Source organism: Hetaerina americana, unplaced genomic scaffold (genome assembly GCF_022747635.1).
Source record: "Hetaerina americana unplaced genomic scaffold, ioHetAmer1.1.p SCAF_48, whole genome shotgun sequence".
NCBI classification, from domain to species: domain Eukaryota; kingdom Metazoa; phylum Arthropoda; class Insecta; order Odonata; family Calopterygidae; genus Hetaerina; species Hetaerina americana.
This window is the reverse complement of record NW_027287073.1, coordinates 133643-154803: the sequence shown is the minus strand read 5'-3', so window position 1 is coordinate 154803 and position 21161 is coordinate 133643. Positions and strand designations below refer to the sequence as shown.

General features: G+C 38.9%; 1 protein-coding gene across 1 annotated transcript in view; it reads left to right on the top strand.

Moving 5' to 3' along the window:
* Window positions 1–21161, top strand: part of LOC139693374 (L-asparaginase) — a 74445-nt gene that overhangs the window by 40443 nt on the left and 12841 nt on the right. The window contains exons 4-8 of the mRNA XM_071591501.1: window positions 13413–13538; window positions 16326–16536; window positions 17386–17498; window positions 19311–19496; window positions 20377–20487. Coding sequence (XP_071447602.1) covers window positions 13413–13538; window positions 16326–16536; window positions 17386–17498; window positions 19311–19496; window positions 20377–20487 — 747 coding nt within the window. The remainder of the gene's footprint in view (window positions 1–13412; window positions 13539–16325; window positions 16537–17385; window positions 17499–19310; window positions 19497–20376; window positions 20488–21161) is intronic.

The window sequence follows — 21161 nt, the reverse complement described above, 5'->3', positions numbered from 1 at the left end:
ACACTATACACTTCTCACCGTACACTTCTACTAAATGGCGATGAATTTATATCGGAGAAGCAGTCGTCAGTTGGCTTCGCGACGCGGCGGGAGAAAGGTACGACGTCGGTATTAAAAAGCTGCTTACAAGGATGCAAAAAGTGATTGATCGTTAAGGCGACTATGTAGAAAAATAGCTTAATGCTCAAACTTTCCAACGATGTACACAAAGTTGAGAATAAATTTGATTTTTCAAGAAAAAAAATAGGGGACCTTACTTTTCGAATCGCCCTAGTATATGTGGAAAATGTGTGCTTGTTAGAATAAAAACTGATGATATGAAGACTTGAAAGAATCTGTGCTTGCATGGGAAGATTTGTAATAGCATAGCAACCTGTCGTCTAGAATGGGAAAAATTATGAAAACAAAACTTTCATGAAAGTGAGGAAATAATGCGAATGACTGAAAGAGAAAAAATCAGAATAATACTGAAGGGATTATGAAGCTGTTGTGTAGGAAGGAGTAGATTGATAATATATGTAATAATAATATTGTGTGTTAAAGTGATCCAAATGTATGAGACAGTCGAAATGGAAGGAGTGAGGATTATATACATAGATGGAAACGAGATTGTATTAGCAGCATTGAGAATTTTTTGTAATAAAAACGATTTAGAAGTTAGGGGCATGTGTGTACAGGAAAATGTCGGGCATGGGGACGTACAAATCACTTATCTTTGTCTATGGGAGTTGTTTTAAATTTCATATGCAAGGTTTTATTTTGCCCGGCGATTTACGGGCATAGTACACATTATTTTTAGCATTGTATGTACATGTATTTTAGCTTTGTATGTAGGAAATCGGAGCAATATGTATCATCTATGCAATCAATACATAGGGCGAATGACACGGAGGAATTTTGGAAAGCGTTAAGCGAATAAAAAGGAAAAGATTAGCGGAAAATTTGAAAGAGAATCTGAAAGCATTTTAATGGTACGTCAGAGAGATTCATGGAAATAGGTCAGCAGTTAATTCACTCAAAAATGATAAAGGCGAAAGAGTAAACAGCAGTTTAGAAAAGGCTACCTTATTAAATTTATTATTTCAAAGAGTCTTCACCAATGTCCCACTGAATGTATCCGATAGCTTACCAAATCGTGCCGACAAACCGATACCCGTAACTGAAATCTCATGTAATGGAAGAGAATGTTTTCTGAAAAATATTAAGCCTAATAAATCCTCCAGGCCATATCAAAAACTCTTTCTAATATTTAAAGAACTAGCGTCGTAAATTGCACCTTATCTAGTAATCATATTTAAGAAGTCGCTATCAGATCACAAGGTTCCCAGAGATTGGAAAACGGCTAACGTAACACCGATATTTAAAAACGGAGACAAGGAGGAATCGAGCAATAACAAACCTATTTCTACATCTACATCTACTTAATACCCCGCAAGCCGCCGCAAGGGCGTGTGGCGGGGGGTCCTCACATTCATTTCATGCAAGGTCGTGGAATAGTATATGGTACCTGGTTCGGTCATGAGACACCTCGATAGTCAATAGTAGTTATTGATGAAAAATCAACACGGTTTCCGAAAGGGTAGATCCTGCGAGATACAAGTTGCGCTTTTTGTTCATGATATTCTTATTTCTGGAGAGAGCAACGGTCCAGTGGACGCGATTTTACTATATTTCGAGAAAGCCTTCGACAAAGAACCTCATAGTAAACTACTCGCAAAGATGGACGCATATGGCATAGATAAAAATATCCGGGGGTTGGATTAAAGACTTTTTGAATGGTCGGGTTCAAAGAGAAGTGATGGATGGAGTTAGCTCAAATGCAGGAGAAGTCAGTTCAGGTGTTTCTGAGGGAAATATCATCAGACCTCTTTTATTCCTACTCTACGCAAACGAAATCGACTCCGTAGTCACTGGTAAGGTACGTTTGTTTGCAGACGATGCAGTGGTTTACCGTGCTGATGCAGTGGTTTACCGTGCTATCCGCAATCCTGAGGACACACATGACCTTAATGCCATACAACGCTATTGTGGCACTTGGCAATTAGAATTAAACTTAAAAAAGTGCGTAGCGATGAATTTTTGGAAGAGGAGCAATTCCCTCCCGAACGCCCACTGCATAAGGAACACTGGAATGGAATGTGTAGACTCAATTAAATGCCTAGGCGTTAGGCGTTACCCTCACTCACGACCGATTCTGGGTGAAACGTATACGGGAAATATGTGGACAACCTAACAAAAAATTGGGATTTATTAGAAGATCACTAGGTAAATGTGAGGAAAATGTCAAAGAGGAATGTTATATGTCGCTGGTTAGGCCTCATTTAGAACATTCTGCAAGAATATGGGATCCTCACGAAGTTGGATTGTTGCCGAATTGGATCGTGGGCAGTGTAGATGAGCTAAATTTGTAAAGATTTGTAAGTTGGTATGAAAAAATACGTACGCATCAAAATTATTTGAGGATGTAGGCTGGGAATCACTCAAGGAGTGAAGGTTAAATTACAGATTGAAGCTCTTGCATATATTGGGAGGATTTCTCTTTAGCAGCGATTTTGAAAATGTATCATTACCCCCACCTTACTACGGTAGGAGAGATCATGTCAATATAATTAGAGAGATCGAGTGTAGAGCAGATAGATTTAAGATTTCATTTTTTCCACGAACGATAAGGGATCAGAATAACATTATCCGACCGCGGTAGGGGTGATGTATGGGTAAAAATTAGTCTGGTGTGAATTCACCCCCTGCCACACACCCTAGCGGTGAATTTCAGGGTACTAAAATATCTAACAAAAGTATTGTAAGAATGATTGAACAATCAGTCAGGTGAATATGCGGAGAAATGAAATTTTCTTGTAAGGTGTTCAATGTTGGCCAGGGGGGTATAGCGGTCTTTGAAGGGGACAGAAGAAAAACGGGGTTAGGGGTCTTGAGAGTGGAGGGGAGGATAGGGGATGGAGAGGGTGCGATGTTCGAGGAAGGTGCAGGGGTCAAGGAGAGGAAGGAGATCAAGCAGGGGATAGGGATCGAAACCAAGGGTATAGGGGTCAATTAGTGGACATGTTTCGAAGAAGGGGTAGAGGTGGAGAAGGGAATGGCGGTCCTTAAGGACTAGAGGTTTTGGAGGGGTTGGAGGCGAAGGAGGAGACAGTTGCCTTAATCATGCCTTCAATGATTTTGTTTTCATTTCGCAGTGAGATCGCATTATCACATTCGAAGTTGGCTAATCGCAAAATCGTGCATCCTATGTCCTTGCGGAGGCTACATGGACACTTGAGCGCAAACAGGAACGCCCTCTGGGCAGGAGAGAGGGTGTAGGAGTAGGGGCAGGTTCAGTGTGCCTCGTGATATCGCGTTTCACAGTCGGCCATCCACTAACAGTATATCGACTTCCGATTCCATTCCACATTGGGGCTTTAAATTTGTCTCCATACACGCATGTGTTCTCCACTATGATATGACGTCTCGAGTAATCGATGCTCCGGCAACGCAGTTCTCCGATCGCCCCCCATTCCTTCGGTAGTCGTCCTCTATGAAACCCCATCAGAACTCACCCTTACCCTCGTCGAAACTTAACCCCCCCCCCCAATCAGACATGTACATGGGTGGTCTGAAAAGTTTCCGACCTCAAAAATTTCTGAAAATTTAAAAAAAAGGCTTGTGTCTTTGTTAGGTCGGAAACTTTTCAGATCACCCTCGTATATCACCTTCTTAAAGTGTAAAATAATATCTTACTCGCATGTTGATGCTGCATAGCTAACTTTTTAGTTGCATACTATACAAAACACCTCGTAAACAAACCGATATTTGCATGTGAACCCTGAATGCTGAAGAAGGTGGTTATTTCACCGAAACATCCAATAGCTGTCTTTTTCTATTTTTCGTCCCACCACCACCCGTGTGGCCTTATTCACCTTCGTGAACATTTCTACAATTATATGTAACATATATAGTTACAGGGTCGCGGTATTCCAGGGGTAGAGCGTTGGATTACTGACCAGAGGGTCCGGATTCAATTCCCGGGCACCATCTCTTTGAACACCATCAGCTGAACCCAAGCTGTGTGATTTTTCGGGTACCAGATCTTCCAAGGAAACCACAAGCGGTACAGGGAAAGGAACTGATGTGTGAATTCCACACGTCGTCGGGCTTAGTACTGAACTCTTACCATCACCTACCAAACCGACCATCGGGTCGATTACTGTGTTTATGGTTTTTTGTTATAGTTATAATTATATATAACGCCTGACCCAGCCCGTTTCAAATTAATTTTACTAATCCCAAATATGTCTAACTGCAACCTGTCCTGCTCTATCTCTGTATTTTTCCGCTTTCCAGTTGATTTTACAACCCTTTTCCTTAGCTTTCATTTATTCATCTAATTCTCTCCGATATTCCCCTCCCAGTAGTAACCAACAAAATATCCGATCGGAAGTGAATTTAATTTCCCAGGAGGAATGTCATCGCGGCATATTGTATGCGAGATTTAATCTTCTGGGAGAACTAATGAGGTGGTTTCCCTTTTCTCGTACCTTCCAAACCGCCATTCACAGCTACCTTCGGCAGTTGATCTTAGTTGCAGTAGTAGGGGATACGACCGACAGCTGAGGTAATTTTCGCAATTAGGGATGGGTTGGAATAAAGGAAGAGTAGAGAGAAACCCGGCGTGAAAGCCGTTCCTTTGGTTTGTCCATTTCCGGAAAGATCACAAAGTGATTTTTTCAATTATTTCTCCACCGGGATTTGAACCGAAGGCCTCCAACTTTATTGACGGAATACCTACCCTTCGGCGCGGCTCTTTGGAAATATTTAATGTGGTTCTTTTAATTCATCATCATCTGCAGCTCTACAACCTGGTGTGGGCCTTGGCTTCCTCAATTTTTTAAAAAATTTCTTTTAATTACTGATTTTAAATTGGATTCGAAACAATGCTTCTATCGGCAGGTTCCTTTCTCCTGTTTCAACCCCACGAGGAAAACACCACTAGGGGATTGTGTACTGAACTGCATTCGTCACTACCAATGAGTTAACTCTCTCCCGTAGTCTCTGGACCCATTTATCTGATTATCTGCTTGCGCTGGTCGATGGCGATGTTCATTTCCGCGGAAATAACTTCGCTGATTTGTCATATTTTCAATGCGCGGTTTTATAGTGTGTTTTTATTCCGTGTCGGACGTAACTCCCCATAAATCTTATCTCAAGGTTCCGTTTACAACACATTTGAGCACGCTTGTATTCCGAATAGTTGAGGTCATAGAAGTTTTTCTTTTCATTTAATCAAGGACGATCGTAAAGCTCTTATCTTATAGTTGGTAATTTTGCGAGATCATTTCCATTTCATTGAAGTGAGTTGTGGCAATTTAATTGCCGATGAATGTACTCTCAGCGCAATTTTGATGTGTGGGAGCGGAATACTTGGACGTTTGTAATGGGCAGTAAAAATATGAAGTGCCTCGGGTTTTTATCCACCAGAAGTAGGTATTAATGCACTTGATTGTTAATTAGCAGAAAAATAATTGAATTCTTCTGAACTTTAGTTTTCAGTAAATATCGAGTTTTATATCCTGAGGTAGGAAAATATATTAACTGCCTATAGTTAGATCGGCTTTCTCTCACTTGGGTGTATGGGTACAGTAATTCCCAGTGTCATTGAAGTATTATCATTTGAAGCTATTCATTACACCAGGTAGATATACTATACGCTCACATCCAATTGTGATAAGTTATTCGTATGCCATAAAATGTATTTAGTAATTTGCTATTTCGGAAAATTCGTTTTAGTTAATGTCCTTATTTTCGCACCTATTCCAAAAGCCAAGTCTTCATGCTGATATTTAAGACGTTATAGCGTTATTTTTGTATCTTTCGGGGTCTTAAAGTCAAATTTGATGTTTTTGTAATCGTATCTTTGTTGTGCTGGAATTAAAAAAATGGCGGTCAGGTTGGGATTCAGGAAGTGTTTAAGCGTAAAAAATTATATGAGAAACTAGCGGCTATGCCCTGCATCGCCGGGCCAATTTTATCTTTCGAGCTGTAACTGGATTTTAATTCGCAGTTCATATTTTCGCAGTTCGCCTTTTCATGTTCTTTGCAGGTGGTTTTCCACGGTGTCGTCTGTGAGCACGCGATTTTGCAGATGCTTTGGACAAATGCGATTTGATTACGGAGAGCTCTGCATTCACCTTCCATGCCTCCTTTGAATTTCTCCTGGCAGTCCCCCCTTATCATTCCTATAATTTCTTCGTATGTTTTCCTTTCCGTCTATTTCACCTTTCCATCTTCCACACACGCATTTCAAAAACCTCCTGTCTACGGCTATCATCTTGCTCCAATGACTGTCTCCGCGTCGTACAAAAGGAAAACCAAAATTTCACAGAAATATGTTGTAACAAATTATCAAAAAGGACAACATTTTTGATTTTGCACGTTTAGTGTGTAATCTTAGTCTGGTGTATATTCACCCCCTACAATACACCCTATCGATGGCTTACAGGGTACTTAAATACGTAAAAATAAATATATAGTATCATCCCTGCCTTATACCCAAGCGGAGGCGGGCAGTTACCATGTAGAAAGACAGAAGCTGAGGGTGCTTAGCGACACCACCCGGAAACGAACGCAGGCCCTCCTGTCTGTAGCTCATGAGTCTATCCACATGACTAATGCCCCAGATTTTGAACTAATTTCGAAAGTAATCTTTGCCAATGATCTTAGGAACACTAAAAATGTTATCCATCAATTTTCTCTATCCAGGAAATGGAATCGTAGTCACCAGCATTAAAAATCTGTGCTCAGTGGATTAACGAAGCCCATAAATTATCAGAAATTAAAAACAAACTCGAACATAAGGACAGAATCTCGATCGTATTTAAATTTCAAAAATTTAAAATGAAACTTGATCCGAGAAGTATTGTGCACCAATAGAATAATTGTATATTAAAGTTTTGAAAATTCTTGGAACCATTCAGACAATCTTAATCTTAAATCTTTTCCATGCAACTCTTTTTAATTAGCATTAATCTAACCTAAAGTTAAACTTAAATGGTTGTTTTTTGCTAGAACATATCTTAAAATAGTTAATAATAATACGTGTTTTGAAGAATAGTAGACAGAAATAAAAATTACCTGTTTAAGTGACATGCTCCTTGGAATGAACTACAGCGTTGAGATTTTTGAAGGTTTTATGCGTTCTCATCACCCCTAGAACTCTAAGCTCTAATTTAAGTACCATAGTGCATTTGCATCTACAGGGCATCTACAGTCCAAAATTTCTTGCGAAATTTCCACCCGTGACAGTTTTTGTTCCTCGCTCAAGACTTTCGGCACCAGCTTCGCGCACACTTTCCTCCTCCGTTACAATGGTGTGGACGGTTCCGACTGACAGGCTGGTCTCCTCACTGATAAGGGCGATCTTAAACGCCTGTCAGAGTCGAAAACCTTTTTCACTTTGGCCACCTGAGCATCGGTTCGAGCGGTCGTCGGGCGTTCGACGCGGAAGAGCACTTTATACACTGTAGGGGGCATGCAGTACCAGAAGGAAAGGAACTTCAATAGTTCAGCAGTTGCAGCACAACTGTTATAAATATTATCTTCGATTATATGGCAACTGGAAAACCCTTCTAATATAACTCCAAGTTTAGTGGTGAGCTGTTGTTCAATTTCTGAAAGAGAAAAGTGTATATATGGTCAGTAAATACAAAAATTATTCAATCGTTTAACTGATAAAATTAAAAATCAAAGGTGTTAGTTATAAACTATTCCAAAAATGATAAATTCAAGATAACCGTTGACGAGTTTCAGTGGTGCTATCAGCTGAAAAATAGTAATTTTGGTACAGTTTCCCGTAACTTTCAATCAGTTTTAAGATCATCAAAAGAGCAAATGTGTTAACCTATTTTGTAGTGCAGTTCAGGAGTAAATTATGCTTTTCACGGTCTCCACACACATTTCTCTAAATGGATGTTGACCTATTTTTTTCGTTACTCGCGAATGCTCACTTGGAGCGAGCGTGCGGGGGGTTTCGCCGACCCTGTGGGGCCATGGCAATAAACTGGCGAGATTAGTGCCACCGATTAGTAGAAGTGGCTCTCTTCGCGGCGATTCCCCCACATGCACGATCCTTCCTCATATCCCTTCTCTCCGTTTCCTCTGGCCTCAGACCTATTACTTACGACGTACCGCAAGGCGCCATCCTTTCCCCAACTCTCTTCAACTCTTTATAAATGACATTCCTTCCATCCCTGGCACCCACGATTGGAAGCTGAAGGCAAACCCCAACAAATGCGAATACGTCGTCCTCTTCTCCCGCCGTCACACGGCTCGAGAAAGTCCACCGGTCCACTATGGTACAACGCCTACAAAGAGGTCAAACAAGGCAAAGTTCCCAGGAGTAATATTCGATAAAAGGCTGACATGGGTAACGTACATAAAAGACCGCCACAGCAAACGCCATAGCTACTGCCAACTTTCTACATCCCTTACTCCAACCGAAATCTCCGCTGTCCATCGCAGCCAAAGTGCTGCTTTACAACTGTAAGATCCGCCCCCTCCTCTCATACGCATCACCCGCTTGGCTTCGTGCGGCAAAAACCCACTTACAAACAATCCAAACAACGGAAAACAAAATTGTACGTAAAATGTGAGGCCCACCGTGGTTCGTAATAAATGATAATATTAGGAAATGCCTCAAAATGAAACCAATCCTTCAGATCCTCACCGAAATGACACATAATTTTGACGAAGCATTATCAAGTACTGCTCATTAACTGCTCATCAAAAATCTATGGGACTATGACCATAATTTACCCTCCGTAGGCAAAAGACCAAAAATGGCCCTTCAACCTACCCATACTCCCCGTCTCTAGTCCTCTATGCATATTGAAATATACATGAAAAACAAAGGAAAATATAATTAACGGCAACCACCTCAATATGAAATCGGTAGGTGACCGTTGGATTAGGAACGACCTTTGAAAACTTTCCCTAATTGTCTTGGTCGTCCTCCGACGCGCAGGCGTCAGAGGCTCGTGTGATCGGCAGTGAGCACTCCTACGGGTACCGTTGGTAACAGTTTGCTAACGCGGTGGTGACGAGCGCGTAGATACTTCGCGTCGCAATCAGTGAAACGGGGAAATCCATGTAAATAACACTGAGGGGAGTCATGTGGAATTTATATATTTGAAACTGGAGTTAGCGTGCATTGCATGAAGATTAAACTAGATGACTAATGTTAGAGAGGTCATCGATAAAGGAGGCACTAGGCTCACTACGCCTTGCGTAACAGGAAGATTGCGGCGGTTTTAGCAACGCTCTTGTTTTCGTGTTAAACTCACTAGCTGCGCACTGGCCAGGGATAATGACACGTGACCCTGGAATGAAGAAAACCTTGATTTGCTTGGTCGCCTTGTGTTTGCTTACGGAGCCGGAGGGATTAGCGAGATACCTCGGGATGGGGTACAGTTGATGTTTAGACCCAAAGGGAAGTGAATGGGGAAAGACAAACTCGGAAAGAGGACGTGATGTTCCCCTGTTATCGAGGACTACGCTCAGGTTCCTTGACAAACGATATTAAAGTGGCATTACTGTGGAATTAGCATTGCTTCGATAGTGTAACATTAAGAACATTCAACTCCCTCTCTCTTCGTCGCCATCATCGTTCAAATCCCCTGTCGATCCTCATTGAACTAAGTGAGGTCCGAATACCTTGACCGTCGTATTTTCTCACGCACATAATGTGGGCTAGCTCCCGTTGGGGATAAAAAAATTCCAAGAGAGATTCTCCTTCAACCAGTAGTCAGTCCAGGATTGTTGGTGGGAGAAATTTCCAACAGCAATGTCGAATTTGGTATCAATGTCCGGTATATTCGGTACCAGACCGCCTGTCATGTCGCCATTTAGGGTTAGATGACGGCGTATGCAATGACAGGTGAAAATTACTGGAATATTATATTTTCAAATATATATTTCTTACAATATCCTGTGTTTCAAGCCCACATACGAGTATATGAATTATTTGTAATTTACACGCAAAAAATTGTGCATATATAGTATGACGTATGAATAATTATTGAGGTATATTGGAGCAAAATTAATAATAATTTTGGAAATTCATACAATGATAGAATTCGAAGACATTGATGAAATGCCGCATAACTTTGAAAAACTCTAATGAGGGCCAAAATAGCATCCCATTCCTAGGAGACCCAAAATAGCCGCAGATTATCCCCATCTGACATGGCCAACTGAAAGAAAATTAATTGAGCCATGGTAGTTCATACTTCAGTATACCTACCCTGTCCAACCAGAATCAAAATTAAGTCTCATCTGTTCAAGCTAGCTCAACAAATTCATTGCCACCAATTGGAAGACAATTGGTGATCTCTTGCCAGTGCCATCATGTATTGTTAGGCCTAGCAAAAATTATAGTGACAGAACTAAGCAACACTCAAGTAACATTGATATCAATTTTTTTTAATCAGCATTATAAGAATGAACACTAAAAAGGCATGCAAATGACCCAAAGAAAAATGGTGGGAATAATTTGAGGAAATGTTAAATGCAATAAAATAAATATAGAAGTACTTTATATTTCAATCAAGATTCATAATTGAGGAAGAATCCAAACTTGAAAAAAAGCAATTGTCAAAATGATGATTTGATGGATGTTTTAAATGAAGAAGTGTGCTTCATCTGTCAAGGATATGAATGTCACAGAAAATAGTGTTGCAGGTACATCAGCTGTGCTATTTGGATTCCAATTTTACTGATTCAGACTAATGTGGCTAACATATGTGACATGCCTTATAATATTCTAAATTCATCATTTGTATGAGAAGTTTGCCATATTTTATTAATTTATTTGCCATTTTACTAATTTATTCTGTGATACTGCATGTTATATATATATAAACACACGAGGGTCATCCGGAAAGTAGTACCCGTTCGTGCCGCATGAAGTGCTGACGACGCGAGTAGCCGCTGGACGAGGTCAGATAGCTTCAGTGGCTTGTCTGCCTTCTCTGAGCCAAGTTGCGTGACGCTAGCATTGCCTGTGTTGTTTCTGTGATTGTTTACAATGTTTAAAAAAATTGAGAACGCCGCCAGTTGTGAAGTGAGGGCAGTGATTAAATTCCTCAATGCAAGAAACGTTCGCCCATGTGATATTCATCGCCAATTAAAGGAGGTGTATGGAGACAATGTAATGGACGAGTCGTCTGTTCGGCGGTGGTGTCGCAACTTCAACATGGGGAGGGGGAACACACACGACGATGAGCGTTCGGAGAGACCGTCTGTCATTACAGACCAACTGGTGAGCTCAGTTGACGAATTCGTGAGGAACGATCGGCGCGTCACAATTGATGACATCTGTGAGCATTTTCCCAATGTTTCTCGAACAATTGTTCATGAAATTGTTAAACACCATCTGCATTATGCAAAAATTTGTGCAAGATGGGTCCCTCGCGTATCTCAATGAGCTGGCGGCGAAGGACTATGCAGCAGGAATACAGAAACTTGTCACACGTTATGACAAATGCCTTAATTTGCTTGGAGATTATGTTGAGAAGTAGTTTAAAGTATCCTCTTTCAAATAAAATTTTTTATGTTTGTTAATATTTACTTTTGTGTCTTTATTTCACGAACGGGTACTACTTTCCGGATGACCCTCGTACATGTTCTTTCCTAAAGTTAATACTTTTTATATTTTTTGTTCATAATTTTATTTTTAATGCAAATGTGTTTTGTAGTTTTCCATCGACTCTGACATTGTTGACTAAAATAATGGAATAACGAAAACAAAAGACATAACATCCAAAAAACCTGTTACTATACTTCAATGAGAAATGCATGGAAAAACACATTACTGGTATTACTCAATGGGTGGGATATTAGAAGATAAAACATAATATTTATTTATTTCGCCACGTGTAAAACGGGTCAACCTTTGAGTAAACATTATGCAGCAATAAATCACATAAAATTCTGCCTAGATGGCCACTAAGTTATAAAATGTCTGTTAGCAAGATTTTATTTTGAAGGAAATGTTGCTTAGGTGTCCATGATTCTTCCACATTTCGCTATGCATCAGACATCCATCAAAACATTAATAATTGAATCTACAGTGAAGGATCTTAGTCTTTATGGAAATATTATTGCCAAAATTCTTTGATATCTCACTGACATTAGAACTAATATTGAAAGGGGATGTAGGAAATATCTGCATATAAGAAACTTGGTTTCAAAAAATAGTGGTAGTTTTTATGGGAGGCAACCGACAGCTATGATCATTTTTGCCATAAGGGATGGACAGGAAAGGATGAAGGGTGGAGAAAAACCCAGCGTCAGCATTAATTAGCCTACTTTGGTCGAAAGGCACTAAGGGGTCTGCAATTTAATGTCCCATCCGACGGAGGTTGTACTCACTCCAAGTGCTCTCCACAAAGCACCTCAAGTAGGGATCGAGATACCACTGAAAAATATTTGTTGTCTCCAGGATTTGAACCCAGGCCCTCTCGGTGGGAAGCCTGTATGTTAGCCACCACATCATTCCAATCCCCACAAAATAGTTGTCTGGAGATATTCATGTGAAGGAGTTAATCTTCAGAGGTGCCATTGCATGCTAGTTAGAACTTATATTAATACCTTGAACTCAGGGCAGAAAGATTTAATTTCTGATTTAAACAAAATACCAAGGATTTTCATCTGAATTGTTGAAAATTCCTATGGATGAACATATGGTGTTTAACTATGAAGTGAAAGTGTGTCTCAAGTATGTGTGGCTGTGTGGTGGGCATGATTTGTGTCAACACTGTTCAATTGTATTTGAAAGTTAAGCTTGTTCCTGGAAATGCAGTGTCAGAGATGCATGCTTAGGCAAAGCATACCCATGAGCATGCAGAGGCACATGCCCAGGAATGCACACACATGTTAAGAACACATCATGAATTCCCTGTACAAGCCCATAGTTGCTGATGTATCATTATTACCGAAGAACCTGGGATAGGAGATGCTTGAGGGTACATTCATAAAACCTAAGACTGCTACCGGAAAAATTGCCCTAGTTTAACTCATAAGCCAGGAAAATAGCTATAAACTCACATTCTCGGTGAAATGAGAAGAGAGAAATGAAGGGAAACAGATTGTTGGACAAAGTGAAATACAATGAATCTTATTGCACAAACAAACACATTACTGCAATAAAAAACAGTAACCACAATGATTCGAAATGGTTAGATTTAAACTTTCCATGTTACCTGAATTTCACACTTGAGATGAAAACTTTCATGGTTGGTGACCCAACACACTCTGCCACAGACCCTCAGTTTGATGCTCAGCATGATGTCCTTTGGGGATGGGTGATCTCAAGGGTATTCTATTTTGTCACTGATCAACTTTCTCCATTTGACTTTTTTCAGAATAGTTACAAGAGCTATGATGGCTTTGTGATCCTCCACGGCACAGACACCTTGGCATACTCAGCATCAGCACTCTCCTTCATGTTCGAGAACTTGGGCAAGCCAGTGGTGCTCACAGGGTCTCAGGTAGGTGTTATTGCATGTATGTGTGTGTGGGCTCAGGAGAATGATTCATCAACCAAATGAACCTTGAAAAGTATTCATTACTCTTAAAAATGAATGCAACCATATTAATGTTCCAACCAATTCCATCTTGTATGCTGATGATGCAACATTCTTGCATGTGTGAAGAACTCCTATTATTGTGGTGCCTTTTGATGATCATTGTCTTACTCAGGCAAATTAATAGTTCAAGGTTATTGATTTTTCACTAAACTTAGCCAAAATTAAGAAGATCACACCTAGCCTAATATTCTTACCAAATTAAGTTAAACCTGCCAAACTATTACAATTTCATCGTGACTCAAAACTGATGAGGAACTCACAGTGCTAACATAGTCATCAAAATATTATCCAAGACTTTCTATATCCTTAGGAAGCCAAACATGTCTATTCCATCTGATAATTTGAAATCTATACATTTTGCTTTTTCCCATAGTCACCTTGGTTATGGCTTGGAAATCTGGGGGCAATCCGCATATATAAAAGCAGTTTTTATCCTGCAGAAAAAGGCTATCAGGATTATAATCACCTTTGGTGCACTGCAGACTGCTTTTCATCAGATGTAAAATTTTGACATTTTAAAGTACCAATGCATATTGTCAAATATCATGGGCCCATGTTTCATGGGTTTCTTCACACCCGAGACAAAAGAAAAATCAAAACAATGGGTTCAAAAGGGAGAACTGGCTCCAAAGAAGGCGAAGACCGTTTCATCTGGAGGCAAGGTCATCGCATCGGTTTTTTGGGATGAGCGTGGGATAATTTTCATTGACTATCTTGGCAAAGGAAAAACTATCAACAGCGAGTGTTATGTTAACTTACCACAAGGTTTGAGCGAAGAAATCAAGCAAGAGTGGCCGCATTTGACTAAGAAGAAAGTGCTGCTTCATCAAGACAATGCACCAACTTACAAATCCATTATTGCAATGGCCAAAATTCATGAAGTAAAATTTGAATTGCCACCTCATGCACCATATTCACCAGATTCAGCCTCCTTGAATTAATTTCTGTTTGCAAACTTGAAAAAATAGCTTGGTGGTCAAAAATTTTCCTACTGTGAAGAAGTGATGTCGACAGTTAAAGGCTATTTTGAGGACCAAGAGAGATCTAATTATAAAAAGGGTATCGAACTTATTGAACATAAATGGGAAAAGTGCATAGAGCTGAAAGGATATTATGTTGAAAAATAAAAACATTTTTTTCAACATAATATCTTTGTTGGGTTGGGTACTTCTGGGACCACCCTCGTATTTGGTGGATGAACATTTCTCACGTATTGTTCCTCATCTTGTCTATTGATGTGCCTATTATATTTTTGTGTTATTTATATTGCCTTGATGTAGTCCACTATATTTTATTATTATTATATTATTATGTGACCAATTCACATAAGTATGGTTATTATTATTATCATTGCTATCATTACATTTTTTTGTTGGAATGATGAATAATGTTATTCTGAGAAGTGTGCAGTACAATATATATAGGATAGCTCTGAGCTGCAAAGCCCTATGACCTGAATAATGGGGAAATAAAAGTAAAAATTTCTCTAAGAATTGGTTCCTTACGGGTTGTCTGGGGCTCTCTGTCTGCCAGGGACACTACCAAATCATAGGCGAGCAAAGTGCTGGTAACCCCCTGAGAAGAGGTATTACACTCGCACTCGAAGCTTAATAGTGATTTATGTGGACCTTAATTTAGTAAGTACCTTGAAAAACTCAATTCTCCCACTAAAAAAGTAGGCAATTCACATATGCAGGATCTTTTTTAAATGTTTAGGGATTTCTTCTTGAGATAATTGCAGGTTATGTAATGATGAAATATGTGACTTGTAAGAATTTTTTCTTAGACTTTACTTTGTAATAACCATGAGAAAATCTAACAGGAAAAACCCTAAAAGGCTCAGAACATTTCTGTTGCTATGAGTGCTTTTTCCAGACTTTCCTTGTCCTCACTTCCAAAAATAAATTCCAAATGGATGCCAATTGTTTCAGCATCAGTGTTGTAACTGCTTAGAGTTGGATTCCTGCCTTCTATAATAACCAACCAAAATATAGAGAGCACTCCAATACATATTGTTTGGTATGTATCATCTAAGGGTACTCTATCAACACATTATCCTAGTGTGTCAGCTTTCATTTGGGTATGTGAGGTGGTGTTCTGCTTGTAACATAGGGTGATGGCTCATGTTCAGCTTCCCTGCATCTAGTGAATGTGACATTGATGGCAAAATTCATGTTGGAGCCATCAGAATGATTGAGAATGCTATGAAACGGAATGAAAAGTCTGAAATAATGCAACAATATTGAAAGTCTCTTGTTGCAGTCATTTACATCCATCTGTCTATTGTATGAACATTAAATTTTTGTCTCAAGAGTCTCTATGGGTAATTGACCACTGATTCTCCTGAAACGTATTTAAGTCTATGATAAATTATTGAAAGCCTCCTTCGATACCTTACTTACAATAGTCCTTGCAATTATTCCTGTCTCTTGTAATCTTGAAAGCATTATGAACGATTTTTCTCCGCATCATAATGCATCATCTCAGCATCCCAAGTATGGAAATTTATTGCAGTTCTATCATGGCACTTTTCCTCTTCTCCCCCCTCATAGACTTATTTTGGATTAGTCTCAACATATACAGTTCATACGTTGGAATTGCATTTGTTCATCATAAACAGTGTGATCTGTTGAAAATTTTACCTCATTGTTCTGAGCTCCATTTCATTTTAGTGTTCTCTCTCTTCAGCTCTCATTGTTTGAGCCCCGGAGTGATGGCAAGGACAACTTCATCGAAAGCCTTGTGATTGCAGGGAACTATCCCATACCAGAGGTGACCATCTGCTTTGGCCGGAAGCTATTGAGGGGCAACCGAACTACCAAAATGGATGCTGAGGGCTTTAGTGCATTCAAATCACCAAATGCTACACCACTGGCTACCTTTGGGTCACTGATTGAAGGTGGGTCCATTATTACTGGGATGTCAAACCAGTGGATTACCAGGGAATCAAGATGTTCAAAGCATATGACATGTAATTGTGGTACATACAGGGCATGTATGTCCCACCTGTATGTCAAATATTTGTTGGTGATTATCACAGTTTAACTGTGTAAATTCTGAAATATTGTTCACTTTGAATTTGGGTCCAAGTCATCCTGATGGATGACTGAAATGTAGCTACATTATATTCTGCTTCTTTATCTTTACTTCATAGTTACACTTAGTATATTGATGTTTTGGATGGGATTCAGCTTTGAAACTGAAAAATAAATAAGTTGTGAAAGCAAGTGTGCCATGTATAATGTAAAAATGCCATATACTTTCACGATTCTGTATGACAAATTTTGATGATAGTAATTTGAAGAATCAGGGGTGATATAATTGAAATGTTACATAATTTGTCCAAAATAATAGCAATTTCCACGTAAGAAGTGTGTATCAGGTGTCTTATGACTTAGCAGAGACTTCAAGACCTTGGTTGAAATAAATATTTCTCGGGTGGAAAATTGATAATCTTTCAGGTAGTGTTGAAATATTAGATAAGTTGCTCCATTCATGTAAATGGCATAAGGTATGGAAGACATGGAAAGAACCTAATAAACATTACAGCTTTTACATCTGGTTTACTTTTTTTCCTGCCGGAAACTGATGATGATCCGTATTGGTCATCTTGGTCAATAAAGAGTAGCTTACAATGTAATTTTGGACTGCAAATTTTTCAGTTTCCAAACAGAGATCTCTGCATTTTTGTGAATAGTTTTTGGAAGAAATGTAGGAGTTAATCACCTATTTTTACTTTTTATTTCAGTCAAGTATCATGAGATATTCCGCCCGACGAAGATCGAAGAGTTCAAGGTGCACCCCATATTGAATTCAAACGTGGCCCTACTGAGAATCTTTCCAAGCATTACTGCACAAACTGTGAGTGTTGATTTGGTTACAATTCACCAGGAAAGGTAAATGAGGCGCATTCAAGTTCTATGGCCTCCCAATTGGGAATGAGAGTAGATAGAAAGATGTGGTTGAATTGATAATATATGGGGTATTCTTTATGAAAATAAAACATACGAGTAGATGGCTGGGCTGTACAGTACACAGAGTTCGCATAGCTGCCACAAGATCGAGAAGCGTTTTCAATACTTAAAAATGGTATTTTGTTGTGGAAGAACAGTGTGTGATCATCTGTTTCCTCCACTCACATATTTCGACACTCATTAAAATTTATTGTTAATTGACTGAGACATGCCTTGTTGGAATTCTGGATATGAAAAATGTGCGTTCATGAGTGTGACTACAGTTCAAAGAAAGCTGCAGTCGAGTCCAGCCAACCTTCCATTAGTAATTTTCCTGTGCAAAAGGGAACCCTATGGAAGCATTCTCGATGATCATGGAATTGTGGCATTGACATCATGGAAAATATGTCTTTAGGAAGATTAGGTTGACAAGTAACAAAGGGTTCAACTCTTTGGTGTGAGCAGCTTGTCAGGAAAGAATTGAATGCCATAAAACTTGAATGCAGCTCATTAGTGGACCTTGATAATCTTCATGTTGTTCCTTCAAAACAAGTCCTTTACGGAAGTTATTATTGATTGCCAACGGTAGCTGGTGAATAATTTATTTGCAAGCTTGAGTCCTCATCATGGGTCATCTACTTCTTTGACAGAGTCAGGAACCATTTTCCACATCCTAAATACCCTCATTTCTAACCATCTATCTCTACACCTGATCTTCAATATCCATCTCCATAAACACATCCCAAAAGCCTAAATTCTTATTTTTGAAGTTTTCCTTGATTTCCACATTACTGTTCCATGCAGAAAACACTCCACAAAAGATGTTTCCCCACTCTCTTCCTTTAAATTTAAGTCTAATGGTCTGAATGTTGCCTTTTTAATATTCAAAAAGATCTGACTCATCATCCCTAATTTGATCTTAATTTAATTCCCTCTTTTCAAATATAATGTTAGTAAACATCCAAGGTACTGAAACAATAATACATGGATACAGAGTAATAATCAGTTGCATAAAGTATTTAATTATGTAAAATATTTTTCACAGGCCATTAAAGGTTGAATTTTTTTATATCTTTAAGTGAGACAGCAATTTAATTTGGGTATTTGTTCAGTAATTTTGGAATTGGTGACTGATTTTACTTGAGAGCAAAATCAAAATGCACCCCAGGCTCTGTGAAGACTTGACAATATTAGGTTTTGAAAGTTACAAAAACTATTAGATAATACTGCAGAATACTAAAGCGGTACTGTACAATGTCCTATGTGTGCTAATGCTTTACAGCATGTGCTTAAAAAAACTTACCATTGAATTAGTTGTACAGTCAAAAATTTAACTCTACGGTTTGTTCTATAGAGAGAATTTTTTCGATCTTTGCTTTTAAACATTATTTTGCCCAATTTTTGCCAACATTTTTCAAGTCTGTAGCAACATTGAACCTCTCTGGTATTTCCATGCCAGCATTTGAAAATGTTGGTGGTCCTGTGCTCCGCTGTGACTTGTGTGCTTAAGCTAATGAAAAGGATGATGAAGTAGACTGAAATTTTACCTGAAAGATAAGGATGAGTAATGGAATTAAAGTACAGTGTGGGTATCAGGCCTATGGATGGTGTGGGTATGGCCAAAAGTAGAATTCATTCCCATTTTTGATGCAAAGCCCTCCACGACTGGCCTCACTGAATCATTTATGTGGTGCTGTTTTTGAAACTTTAATGTTCACAGGTGAGAGCCTTCCTCCAGTCACCAATTGAGGGGATAGTGTTGCAGACATATGGGAGTGGGAACTTCCCAAGCAATCGTCTGGATATTCTTGAAGCGATAGAGAATGCCATCAAGCAAGGCATCATAGTGCTCAACTGTTCACAGTGCACCCGTGGCTCTGTGACAAATGACTACCAAACTGGACAGGTCAGTGAAGGACATTCCCTTGATGCTTCAAGAAGGTTGGTGAGAGCATAGTGAGAAAAGGGTAGCTTTCTTGTACCATTAGCAGTCAGTCTCTGGGGTATTACTCTCAGTAAATGCAAATCACTAAGAATGTTTGTGGGCCACTGTAGGAGTGCATGAGGGGAAGTGGAGATTCAATTTTCTCACCACTCCAGGACTTAATAACATGATATGTGGAACTGTAAGCTTAAAAAACAATGTCACATTGAATGTAATATTTGTGTGATGACATGTTTTTTCTGTCGAACATAATTTTTGTCTTGAAATTGAAATTAACATCATCTCTCCATTTTCAGTCTCTCCTCCAAATATTTATGCAGTAATTCATTTGCTTTCTGCTTTGATTTAAGTTTGCATTTTATCTCCAGGTCATTTCTTAAATGTTCATATCTCATTTCATTAATTCACATGGGAATTTTCTTGGGCATTTTTCAGTTCTATTATGTATTTTTACGTAGATGCATGTTCTGATCATACTTAGATCATTGAATTGTATTTTCAGTCTTTACTACTTACTGCTGTACTTCCCAGCATCTCCCATATTTTATTCCAGTTATATATTTTAAGTTTCTTGCCTCACATATGTATACTGTTGTAAAATAATTTTACCCCATTGATTTTTTTGTCAATTTTTTCGCTAAAAAATTAATTTTCAAGTTTTATTTCTTCTGCACTTGATGCAATGAAAAATGTTCTCCAAAGGAAATTTTGTTCTTCCTTGAACATATTCATTTGGCACAAATATTAATTGCCAACACAAGCATTGCCTTGTTGATGAACACCTAGTGGCGATTTCTGTTGTTCCCAATTGACAGTGCCATTGTTTTGTCCATACCTGCAGGTGCTGAGTAAGATTGGCGTCATTGCTGGGGGAAACATGACCCCAGAGGCTTCCCTCACCAAACTGTCATATGTGCTTGCCAAAGATTGGAGCATAGAGAAGAAAAAGGAGGTATGTTCCATGTTTTTCAAACCACTTATGCATGACATTTTTATGAAGTGATCTCTATGAACTGAAGCATATTTGACATTACATATTGCACCAAAATTTGTACATCTCCTCCTCTCAATATCATGATCTTCAGCTTTTCATCGCTGATTTAAATTCTCGGCATCCGTCCACCTATCCTGCCTCCTTTGGAATACTCTCAACAATCAACTCTTATCTCCCAAAATGCCAGGCACTTCACAGTATGTTTTCCTTTCTGACCAGTTCACTTTTTTCATCATTCTTCATGCCAGACATTGGCAACTTACACATAAACAGTCGGTATTTCACTTACATGATGATAGATGGTAGTTCTGTAATTTACAAATGACATGCAGGAGACAGCCATTTAACAGTTTGAAATTATTTTATTCCTACTTTGCTAGCAGGTTGTAGTGCCATCACGATTTTCACTAGTGGGCATCGCAACCTTTCAAATTTATTTGATGAAATGCATTTCATTTATTTCAAAGTATAAAAATCATGTTGAAGAGCTAATTATATAAGACTGATATTCATATAAGTTCTCACTAAATGTTTCCATACATGGAAATCAAAATGCCTATTAATTTTATATAGTTTATTTATGAAGGGTAATTAATATACTTGATAAAAATTTAACTATGGTAACAGAATTG